The 12,984-nt window shown below is 36.1% G+C and overlaps 1 protein-coding gene across 6 annotated transcripts in view; it reads right to left on the reverse strand.

Moving 5' to 3' along the window:
• CFAP69 (cilia and flagella associated protein 69) overlaps nucleotides 1-12,984 on the reverse strand; it is a 64,888-nt gene that overhangs the window by 10,848 nt on the left and 41,056 nt on the right. For all 6 annotated transcript variants that reach the window (XM_017536446.2, XM_037741323.1, XM_037741324.1 and 3 more), the window contains 5 exons: nucleotides 12,796-12,960; nucleotides 9,061-9,179; nucleotides 7,137-7,255; nucleotides 2,328-2,409; nucleotides 98-290 (listed from right to left, as the gene is read on the reverse strand). In XM_017536446.2, coding sequence (XP_017391935.1) covers nucleotides 98-290; nucleotides 2,328-2,409; nucleotides 7,137-7,255; nucleotides 9,061-9,179; nucleotides 12,796-12,960 — 678 coding nt within the window. The remainder of the gene's footprint in view (nucleotides 1-97; nucleotides 291-2,327; nucleotides 2,410-7,136; nucleotides 7,256-9,060; nucleotides 9,180-12,795; nucleotides 12,961-12,984) is intronic.

Raw genomic sequence — 12,984 nt, forward strand, 5'->3', positions numbered from 1 at the left:
AAAGGGGTGAAAGTCCTGATGCTTTCTTAATACCATTTAAATATATTTTTTAAAAATACATCCAATTGCTTCTACTAACAATTATAAATATACTCACCAATGATCTTCCCATTTTTATCACGTTTTACTCCTAGTTCTTTTTCCTCCTTTCTCCACAATTTAATTAAAAGACTGGCAGCTGTCTGATCCTTCTTCCCTCGCCAAGCATTAACATGAGCTGCAGTTTTGGGATTATCACAAAATTCAACCATTATTCCAAGCATTAGATTACAGAATTTTTTTTGGTTCAACTTTAGCAAGGAAACAGAAAAGAAAAAAAAGTTGCAATAAATATTAAGAATTATTGCCCTAAAAAAAAAAAAAAAAAGAGAAACACTTGCATTACCATTAAGTTTCTTCTAAACTCAGAGTCAGGACAATCTCCTGTTAAAATGGATAACCCATTGTAATGAGTACATTTTCAAACATTGTAAATTTTAAAAAATAAAAAGATTTAATGTAATTCTGAAGTTATTATAAACATACGTCATGACCAAAATGTGACGGATGTGGTTGAGTTGGAAAAAGGAAATTTGCAAAAATAAGTGAAGATGTTCATTTTAAGTGGTGAAGCTCAATAGTGCTATACAGAATTCACTGTAATTACAGGATCTTTCCAATCTATATGCTTTATTAAGGCTTGTAAAGATTCATGCTAACTGTAATCTCTTTGTTATTAGGAGAATAACTGATGGTAACTGCAAGTGACAGTCATATATGAAAATAAAATAAGATATAATTTGGTTTTGTGGCAATCATAATCCATAAAAGAGTATTTAAGCATTCAAAAAAATTCTCCTATTATCAAGCATATTTCCTTTATTTTGCTACAAGTAGCTTTCAGCAGGCTAAAATTTAGGTATAGAAAATTGCATCCAGAGCAATGGCTTCCATAATCTAATGCTTCTATATGAAATGCTTTTCGTTTTTCAAAAAATGTACTGCTATTTGAATATAGCAAAGGAAATGTGTAAGCTTTTGTTTCAATTGCAAACATTATCAGTTTCCTTTTATAAAATGAAGGTTAATAATATTACCTGCAAAAGGTTATTATGAATTATATGAGACTGCCTGGCACATAGTAAGCTCTCATTAATATTTAACCACTATTAGCAGTTATCATTGCATACTTTATATTTCAGCAGAATTGCATTATGCAAAACACTCAAGGAAATAAGTTTTTTTAAATTTCTATATTTCACTTTCAGGAGACAGGCAAACGTGAAAGATTGAAGTTGATATAAAAATTTCATTAAATAATATTTGTAATTTGCAACTAATTTGATTGAATCAGCATTAAACACAATCTATTAGTTATATTCATAATAACAGCTAACAGGAAAATGTGTTAGTTACTACTTAATCCATAATATATATGTATGCATGCACACTTAGATGCACACACACACACATACACTCATTTAATCCTTCCAACAATACAGTAAGATATATTATGTTGTTATCTCTGTTTTACAGATAGAAAAATCGAAAGGAGAGAAATGAACTAAATTTCAGGGAGGTTAAGGGGCATAAATAATTTTAGCTCCTTTGCTAAATCAAAGTAGGTTTGTTATTCTGTTAACAAAATCAAGAATGGTGGCAATCACAGAATCACAGACAGTGATCTGGCTAGAACTCTGTGTGAAACTCTCTCTCAAAGTTTTATTGAAACAAAACTGTACGTTTCCTCCCATATCATCTTGAGTATGGACTCCAGTTAGAATTGAGGCTAGTAAAGATTATATTCTTCACAGCTGCTAGATGGCAACTGTCTCTTTTGAAAGGCCTAGCTTGCTCATACCTGCTAATTCTGTAAAACAATGGTCCATGACACACTAGACTTCTTTACATTACCTCCAAATAATACATAGTTCTTTAAAAATGCTTATCTTTGCTCCTTGTCTAATGTGGCCCTTATCTTTTAATACCAAGGGAAGAAACTAGAAGTTATTAATAAATAACTATGGGTTTTGATATGGTCAAGCTCTTCACTAACTGTTTCTTAGCAGGTTGATGGAGTACAAGAACAAAACAAATTATTTGTTCCCGTGTATTTGAAAACATTGAAAAAACACTGGTAACGTGATTTTTCAACTGGAGGAATTCTTAGAGCCTTTAATACACTGTGTATTATGAATCTCTAGGAGCAATTTTGTTTAAAATAGTACCTTTGAACATGATTTGGGGCACATTTATTCATAAAATAGTGCCCTATGGTACTCAATTTGGAAAAGTTCTTTATTAATCATATTTTTCTTTTATCTTACAATTGCTATAGCCATACTTACTGCCAACACATCCAAAAGGAGAAAAATGCCTTCCTTTTCAAGAAAGTAATCCTCTGAGGGATAACATCCCAAAATACAGCACCTTAAATTAAAAGGAAGTTATTCATTTGATGAACATTTATTGTTAAACTCAATTTGTACAGCTTTATTTTTATGAAAGCATTTTCAAAGAATATGTTTTCTTCATTTCCTTAAATCAAGTAGCTAATGTTTTACCCAAAAAAATGGAACTTTGAAGAAATTTTACCAGTGTTGTTTAATTTCAATGTTTTTAAAAACCAGTATCAATTCTTTTTCATAACTGCCTATTTCTTTCCTACAAATGAAACATTCTCCTTTGCTTTCATAATATTAATTATTATTAGTGATCTTCTCTGGTTGGTTTAGAAACTTTTTTTCAAGGTATATCCATTTATTGTTGCTGTAAACCGAAAATAAATACCCAACCAACTAAATGGACCCTTCTCTTGGCCAAGGCATTCCAAAGTCAACTTGAAAAACTAGTTCAGGCCATGATGGGATGGAGGGGTTGGACATGTCTCATTATACCTTCCTTCCTTTGGAATTTAGGCACAATTGACCAGTATTAATATTAAAACAGAGATCTTAAGAATGAAAAAACAGACCCTTCACAGCAATGAGACACCAAATTCCAACCTGACTCCAGTATAGCACCATATGACAGTAGGCTCTGAAAGAAATCAAAGTATTTTACCCAAAATATATTCCTTTGACTTACTTTAAAATGGCCCTGCACAGCTCTCTCTTCTGGGGAAAATATATAGTCTGCAGAGAATCTCCTGCCTTTTCCAAGTATTTTCCTGATCCAGGAGAGATTTAACTAAATCTGACACCTTTTATGTTTACCAACTATTCTATATAATAAGAAATTTGGTCTCAACAATCAATTATTTTAAACCAGATACTCCTTTCTATTGATCCCAGGTTTTTAAATAATAACTTACCCTTTTCAACAGATGGCAACTAGGAAATTTTTGAATCCATCTCTGACCTGTAAACCCCAGCTTTGAGTTCCTTCCTTTCTGAACCAAACCAAAGCATATCTTATGTGTACTGATTGATGTCTTATATCTCCATAAAATGAATAAAACCAAGCCATAGCCCAACTACCTGGGGCACATGTTCTCAGGACATCTTAAAACTGTGCCTCAGGCTGGGCATGGTGGCTCACACCTGTAATGTCAGCACTTTGGGAGGCTGAGGGGGGCAAATCATCTGAGGTCAGAAGTTTGAAATCAGCTTGGCTAACATGGAGAAATGACATCTCTACTAAACATACAAGAATCAGCCGGGCATGGTGGTGGATGCCCATATTCACAGTTATTCAGGAGGCTGAGGCAGAAGAATTGCTTGAACCCAGGAGGTGGAGGTTGCAATGAGCCGAGATCATGCCACTGCACACCATCCTGGGTGACAGAATGAGACTCCATCTCAAAAAACAAAACAAAGCAAAGCAAAGCAAAAACAAAAAAAAACTGTGCCTCAGGACTTGACCAGTCAGTCATACTGGGTTCAGAATGAAATTCTGTAAAATGTTTACAGGCCTTGTCGACATTGCTGTTTCTTTTTTTTATTTCATTTTTATTTTTTTCCCATTTATTTATTTTATTGCATTTTAGGTTTTGGGGTACATGTGAAGAACATGCAAAATTGTTGCATAGGTACACACGTGGCAGTGTGATTTGCTGCCTTCCTCCCCATCACCTACATCTGGCATCTCTCCCCTTGCTATCTCTCCCCAGCTCCCCACCACCCACCGTCCCTCCCCTATTTCCCCCCAACTGACCCCAGTGTGTAGTGGTCCCCTCCCTGTGTCCATGTGTTCTCATTGTTCAACACCCGCCTATGAGTGAGAACATGCGGTGTTTGATCTTCTGCTCTTCTGTCAGTTTGCTGAGAATGATGGTTTCCAGGTTCATCCATGTCCCTATAAAGGACCGAAACTCATCGTTTTTGATGGCTGCATAATATTCCATGGTGTATATGTGCTGTTTCAAGATGTTGGTGCACTTCAAATATGGGATAATTATTGATTATATCTCATCTTTGCAGTTAAGATTATTTTGTTAGAAGTGTTTGAATGAGAGCAACTCCATCTTAAATAGGGGCTGGGTAAAATAAGGCTGAGACCTACTGGGCTGCATTCCCAGATGGTTAAGGCACTTTAAGTCACAGGATGAGACAGGAGGTCAGCATAAGATACAGGTTATCGAGACCTTGCAGATAAAACAGGTTGCAGTGAAGAAGCTGGCTAAAACCCATCAAAACCAAGATGCTGATAAAAGTGACCTTTGGTTGTCCTTATTGCTACACTCTCACCAGCACAATGATGGTTTACAAATGCCATAGCAACCCAGACAACTGGGTTTTCTGGTCCATAGGCTGTCAGTCTCAGACTGGAAGGACACCATCAGTACTTCTGGGCACTCCGCTTGCTGATGGTAGTTCTTGGGACTTTTCAGCCTTCCTAATTGTGTGAGCCAATCCCTTATAATAAATATCAATCTATCTTTCTCTCTCTCTCTGTTTTTTCCTACTGGTTCTGTCTCTCTAGGGAAACTTGACTAATATAATATCTAAATGCAAGGGGTCAGCAAAAGCTAAGACAATCTTAATGGGGAAGGAAAAAGTAGGAAGACTTACTCTACCAGATGTCTAGGCTTATTAAAAAGACCTAGTTATTAAAATAGCACAATATTACAGAAGGATAGACAAAAGACCAGTAGAGCAGTTTAGGAATCCTAGAATAGATCCAAATACATATGGACATTTGATTTGTACAAAGAAGGTACTGCAAAGCAGTGGGTAAAGGATGGTTTATCCAAAAACAGCACTGGATTACATCCATACAAAAAAAAGTAAAACTTGTACCTCACCTCACACCATACCTACAAATCAATTCCAGGTAGACTATAGGCCTAAATGTAAAGGGCAAAACAATAAAGCGTCTAGAAGAAATGCAGGCAGTAATCTTCATGATTATGGGGTAAGAAAAGACTGCTTAAACAGGGCACTAAAAGTACTGACCATAAAAAAACAGACTAGTAAATTAGACCACACTGAAATTAAGACTATTGGTTCAACAAAAAGAGAGTGAAGAGAGTGAAAATGTAAACCTCAGGGTAGCAGAATATATTTGACAAACATGTAACAGAAAAAGGCTCATGTCTACTACGTATAAAGAACTCAATAAAAAATAATAGGTAATTAGAAAAGCAAGAGACTTGAGTAGGGATTTCACAAAAAAGAGGCTATTCAAATGGCAAATGAACTTGTTAGTAATCAGGAATATGAAAATTAAAACTAGAAAGAGACACTGGCACACAAGTCCCCAAGAATGGCTGCAATGAAAGATACAGTGCAGTGTGTTGGTAAGGGTGTGGAACAAGGAGAAATCTTCACACTACTGGGAAAGGTGTAATTGATATAAGTACTTTGGAAAATTTTTTGGTATTATCTCTTAAAGCTGAACAGACATAAAAGTGCCCCGATCTAGGCATTTTTACATCTAGGTGTATACTGGACAGAAATATCTATGCAAGTGTAATAAAATATATGCACACAAATATTTTTTCATAAGCCTAGGCTAATTTGTGTTTGTATCTTAGTTTTTAACAAATAAAAGCAACTTAATTTTGTCTTAAAGAAGAAACTTATAGAATAAGGATTTAAAGAAAAAATATTTTTGTATGGCTATACAATGTGTTTGTATTTTTTTGGCGGGGACTGAGTCTCACTCTGTTGCAAGGCTGGAGTGCAGTGGCGTGATCTTGGCTCATTGCGACCTCTGCTTCCCGGGTTCAAGTGATTCTCCTGCCTCAGCCTCCTGAGTAGCTGGGACTATAGGCATGCACCACCATGCCCAGCTAATTTTTTTTTTTTTTTGAGATGGAGTCTTGCTCTGTTGCCAGGCTGGAGTGCTGTGGCTCAATCTCAGCTCACTGCAACCTCCACCTCCTGGGTTCAAGGTATTCTTCCACTTCAGCCTCCCGAGTAGCTGGGACCACAGGCATGTGCCACCACGCCCAGATAATTTTTTTTTTTTTTTGTATTTTTAGTAGAGATGGGGTCTCACCATGTTGCGAGGATGGTCTCAATCTCTTGACCTTGTGATCCACCCGCCTCAGCCTCCCAAAGTTTTGGGATTACAGGCATGAGCCACTGTGCCCGGCCAATGTGTTTGTATTTTAAGCTAAATGTTATTACAAAAGAGCCAAAAACTTAGAGAAAATTAAAACATTTATAAAGTAAAAAATATTACAGTAAGCTAAGGTTAGTATATTATTGAGAAAAGAAAAATATTTTAAAAATACGTTTAGTGTAATCTAAGCGTAAAGTGTTGATAAAGTCTACAGTAATGTATAATAAGGTCCTAGGCCTTCACATTCATTCACCATTCACTCACTGACTCACTCATAGCAACTTCTGATACTGCAAGTTCTATTCATAAGTGCCCTCTACAGGTGTACTATTTTTAAAAATCTTTTATTCTGTAGTCTTACTGTACTTTTTAAAAATGTTTATATATGTTTCGATATACAAATACCACTGTGTTACAATTGCCACAGTATTCAGTATAGTAACATGACACAGTTTGTAGCCTTTAGGCTACAGCATCTAGCTTAAGTATGTAGTAGGTTATATCGTCTAGGTTTGTGTAAGTACACCCTATGAAGTTTGCACAAGACCAAATTGTCTAAGGACACATTTCTCAGAATGTATCCCCACTGTTGTAAAGTGATGCATGACTGCTGTGAGTCTACCTTATTGGATTACAGTAATACTCACCAAATGCTGTCCAATGTACTAAAAAGAAGTATATTATAGCCTAAGCCACTCTGTAACTTCCTGGGATCTGTTTTCATCACATGAAGAACTATATCTACTCCTTCAGTTCCAAAAATTTCCTGTTTAAGATATTTGTTTTAAATTATTTCTTGAAATAAGTAATTCCTTCATTTCCTACTTTATCCCCTAAAATTGTTTTTCTACCAGAGAAATACAGCAACATTGTTAGAAAAATACCGCTTTTACTACAGTTTAAAAAACTGTACTTACTTGTTCTCAGGAATTTAAAACCAATTATTATAAAAACTAATCATTTTAAGAGGGGGTATCAATCAACACGCGAGTTTAATAATATCCCTTTAGATTTTTTGTTTTATTCCCTTTCTCCTAAAGTCATAAAATTTGCAATTCTGTTTTCTTCAACATTATAATCAATGCAGTCTAGCATTATGCCAGATCAATTATTATATGGTAATAACTATCATGATTTTTAATGACCCCAAGAGGGAAATAAGATATAAATGTAGTTAAAACCTTTAATAATTTATGTGAAGTTTTAACCACTTAATATTTTTCTCTAAGTACCTTTCTCATTGCCTTGTTGTTCAGGTCTGGTTCCCAGTAAGCAAGATCATGATTATTTTTCCAGAGGAGCCCAGGCACAGGGCGGTAGAATATGAGGAGAAATTTGATGCATCAAAGCTTGGAGCTAAGCAGGTATTCACTTAAAATCTATCTACTGAAATCATCATTTTTTTTTATCTTTCCAATTCCATCCCTTGTTATTTAATATTTAAATTATCAATCTCTGAGACTCAGAGTTCACTATAGAGCTAAAAAAGATAAAAGGGGATTAAGATCTCATTCTAACTTTTGGCTTTAGGTTTGAACCCAATTCAAACCCCAGACAACATTTAAAATGGTACAGCCCACTTTGTAAAACTGTTTAGCAGTTTCTTATAAAGATAAAGATACACCTACAGCAATTCCCCACTCGTAGGTACTTACCCAAGAGAAATGAAAGTATTATGCACTAGTACGAGACTAGTACAAGAATGTTCACCAAAGCTTTATTCACTATAGCCATAAATAAAAGAACCCAAGTGCCTACCTATCAATAGGGGAACAGATATACAAATTTTGGTATATTCATACAATGGAATACTATTTAGCAATAAAAAGAAATGAATTATTGATACATAGAATGACATGGATATATTTCTTTTTTTTTTTTCTTTGAGACAGAGCCTCACTCTGTCACCCTGGCTGGAGTGTAATGGTGCGATCTGGGCTCACTGCAACCTCCACCTCCTGGGTTCAAGTGATTCTCATGCCTCAGCCTCCAGAGTAACTGAGATTACAGGTGTGCGCCACCATGCCCAGCTAATTTTTGTATTTTTAGTAGAGACAAGGTTTTGCCATGTTGGCCAGGCTGGTCTTGAACTTCTGACCTCAGGTGATCCACCTGCCTCAGCCTCCCACAGTGCTGAGATTACAAGCGTGAGCCACCTCGCCTGGCCGACATGGATGTATTTCTAAAATATGATGCTGGATGACACAATCCAGACATAAAACAATAAATTGTGTGATTCCATTCATATAAACTTAAAGAATAGGCAAAACCAACCTATAGTAATAGAAAACAGAATAGTAGTTTGTCTGGAGGTGAGTGGGGGGATGGCTTCTAATGGGATGAGGAAATTTTATATAGAGAGAAATATTCTCTGTTTTAACTAGAGTATTAGTGAAATGGGTGTATATCATTGTATATCCTGTACCTTTTACTTTATATAATTATACTCTAATTATTAACAAAAATATTAAATTTTCACAAAACTAAATACAATTATAGATAGTTACAAAAATAGTTTATAGTGTTAGGTGACTGGGAGCCCTGAACAAAACTTGCAACAGGCATACATACCTTCCTTTGAATATGGTGCTCACAAAGACCAGATAGGATAAGTAATATATCAGACTGGATTTCCAAAACAATGGCTTCTTCCTTTTCATTAGTCTTGCTTATTATATTTTTAAAGATTCCTGGTATGAAAACATTTAAAGGATGTATAGTTATTAGATACTTTTAAAAATTTCGATCAATTACTGCTTGGAAATCTCTTCTAAAAAGCTTGTTTGGCTAGAGAAACTTTTATTTGTTTACTTATTTTTATTTGTTATAAAGAGACAGGGTCTCATTATGTTGCCCAGGCTGGTCTTGAACTCCTCAGCTCAAGTAATCCTCCTGTCTGGGCCTCGTAAAGTGTTGGGATTACAGGTGTGAGCCACCATGCCCAGCCTAGAGAAACTATGTTAGAAGAGGACATTTTCATTGCATAGTAACCTAGAGGCTATGAAAAGATGATAAATGAATTCCTACAGTTTTCAATACAATCAGTAGCCCTACTTACATATATAGAATTTCTCAATATAATCTGTAGCCTCACATAAACAGAAATTCTAGTACAGAATTAATAGTGTGTCATTAAAGGATGCCCCAATAACCTGACATTTTGCTGAGCAAACTATGTTTAAAAATATGCAGAGTTTCATGAGGTAGGAAATGAGTACCTTTGCAAATATATGAAGATGTTTCCTGACTGTAGTTTGCCTGATTTCTTCCTCTCCTCATGGTTAACAGGGTCAAGTCTAAGCAAAGGCGGCAGATCTTTTTAAGTGTGTTTTCTATTCCTGTTACTATCTTCTGCAACTTTCCTTGATGTCTAACTGAAGGTGTTTTAAACAACTTTAGGTAACAGTATTCCTTGTCCTTTAAAATCCCTCTCTTGCTTCCAATCGAAATTGAACAGGACTGAAAAGGGGCCACTAACGCTGATGAAATTATATTCATGATACAATGTTGCCTCAAAAAGGATTTTTTTAAGCTTTAAATAAAGAACAAAAGTCACCTTTTCTCTGTTAAAGGGGGTCACTGGCATTAGCAGAAAAGTATGGAGCTATGTTCCAAAGTAGAAGGGATATGGAAATCCTAGCCTATCTCTATAACTGTCCCTGAGGGACTATTCTAGGTCCCAGTAGGATGAATTACAGGTGTGGGATCAGACCCTAAGGGAGGCTAGTTGAGCCAGCTGGAGGCCCAGTGCTGGGGTATGCCATGGATAGAGGGGCCTATTTCCATTTATCAGGAACATCTTCTAGGAATCCAATCTGATTGGCCATAGGTCTGCTGCTTCTTTCTAGACTATCTCATTCTCCTTCCCAACTGAACGCAGGCAGTAACATTTCCTGCTGTCTGTAACATAGTATAATGCTCCATATTTAAGTACCCTTCAACTCCTTGCCTTTATTGTCTTCTTGTTCTAGATCATTCTATTTCTCCCAGATTCTTCTTCCTAAAATACAACATTGTACATACGTCACTAATCAAAACCCCTTGCGGCTCTCCATGCCTTAAGAGGATGAAGTTTGAACTGTTGTCAATCACTCAAAACTCATTCCAGCTTGGCCTCTGGCTATATAATTAACCTATCTTATGTCATTTGTCTTCATAAAGCTTTGGCTCCTCTTAAACTAGCTCTGAACACATCACCATGCATATTTCAGGACCATGTCTCCCTGTTCATGCTATTTCCCTGCTTGAGCGCTATGTCTGTTTTTCTACCTCTTTACACTACCCTTACCTCACAGAATCCTGACTTCCTGGCCCGGAAAGCTAGCCAAGCCTCTTAGTTTCTGTCACATTATTCTGTACTACGCATTAAGTGTCTAATTGATGACATGTAGGGTAACAAATGCTATCTTTCTATGATATACATAGTTTCTATTTTCTCATTAAGGAAAATGTCCTCAGTGTCCTGCATTATACATGTTTGTAACCCCAGTGTCTACACAGAAAGTATATAAACATTTTTATTTTATTGCAATAGATTTTGTGGAACAGGTGGTTTTTGGTCACATAGCTAAGTTCTTTATTGGTTATTTCTGAGATTTTGGTGCACCTAACACCCAAGCAGTGTATACTATACGCAGAAAGTGTATAAACATTTACATTTATAATCTAGTTACTACTTATTGAGCACATTACCACTACAAAGCCCTGTTAGACTCAGTTAGAAAAGGTCCCTACCTCCAATAACTTAACATAAAGATCAGCTTATTTTCAGTTAAGGGGAAAAGGTTCTAAGACAAGAAGAACCATTGCTATTTGTTTTCCCTTTTCCCTACCCTGTTCCCTAGTGCAGGTAGGATTAAGACTTCTTCCTAGACATATGAAAGATTATATTTCCTGGATTTCCACTAGTTAGACTGAGTTTTATGCAACAGAATGTGCACAGGAATGATAAAATGCACTTTCAGATTTGTTCATCCCAAACAAACTGGGCAAAAGGGTAAATGTTTTCACTAGCTCCCTTTTCAATATACTTTGATTTCCTGCTATTTTCTATATTACTATTATTAGAGAGCACCACCCCACTCCACTAATGATGAAAGAGTAAGCACCTTAATTTAACAAATAGAAGAGTTTTTGAGTAGGCATTTATAATTAACATTAACATCTACCAGATAATATAATTGACTAGTGAAGTAATCACTGCATATGAATGACTGAAATAACTCTTTTCAAAGTCAAGGAAAGGTATGATCTAGATAACTTTTTTAAATAACAAAAGGTAAAGCAGCTTTTGTTTAGGGGTTCTGAATTTTACACTGGGTTTATGTGTACTTATTTTAGGGGATATGGTGATTAGGCATAGTCAAGCATAAGCTGAAAGTCAAGGATATTCTGATATTTCATATCAGAAAAGAAACTCCTCTGTACATTTCTGTAAATGCCAATGTACCAGTGTTCTGTTATGACGCGTGCATTGGAAATGCCATGTTATCTTGTTTTAAAATAGCTCCAAAAGGCTTGGCCAAAAGTGGTGACCTGGCCGAGCGCCGTGGCTCATGCCTGTAATCCTAGCATTATGAGAGGCAGAGGGGGGCAGATCACAAGGTCAGGAGATCAAGAACATCCTGGCTAACAGGGTGAAACCCCATCTCCACTAAAAAAATACAAAAATTAGCTGGGCATGGTGGTGTACGCCTGTAGTCCCAGCTACTTGGGAGGCTGAGGCAGGAGAATCGCTTGAACTCAGGAGGCGGAAATTGCAGTAAGCCCAGATCACACCATTGCACTCCAGCCTGGGTGATAGAGAGAGACTCTGTCTAAAAAAAAAAAAAAAAAAAAAAGAATAGCTCATGGCTGGGCACAGTGGCACATGCCTGTAAAATCCCAGCACTTTGGGAAGCCAAGGCAGGTGGATCATCTGANTTGAACTCAGGAGGCGGAAATTGCAGTAAGCCCAGATCACACCATTGCACTCCAGCCTGGGTGATAGAGAGAGACTCTGTCTAAAAAAAAGAAAAAAAAAAGTAGAATAGCTCATTTAAAAAAAAAAAGATAAAGATAATCCTAAATGAAATGGTATCTGAGTTGAAGAAATAAATGTTTAAAGGGTTAGTGATTATGATATTTCAGTAAGAAGAAAAACTGATTTATAGCAACAATATGAAACAAATGAAACAAAAATCAAGAAAATATTCAGGAGCTTCTCAATCATAAAGACAAAATAAATTTTAGAAGAACATTTCTAACAAAACTACTTCTATTATAAATATTCCTCTTTCATTGGCAAACCACCATGTTATATTTTACCTATCATTTGCTGAATTGTTCCCTTTTCACAAAGATCTGTGTTTACAGTCTCATCTTCAAGGTAGACCATGGCTCTCAGGAGTCGTAAACTGTAGCGCATCTGGGCAAACTTGTTGCCTCGGCCACCTGTACCATGAAAACTGTTACCATGACTGAAAAACGGATCTGTGGAGAAAAATTGATAATTTA

The sequence above is a fragment of the Cebus imitator genome, unplaced genomic scaffold, assembly GCF_001604975.1.
Source record: "Cebus imitator isolate Cc_AM_T3 unplaced genomic scaffold, Cebus_imitator-1.0 Scaffold98, whole genome shotgun sequence".
NCBI classification, from domain to species: Eukaryota; Metazoa; Chordata; class Mammalia; order Primates; family Cebidae; genus Cebus; species Cebus imitator.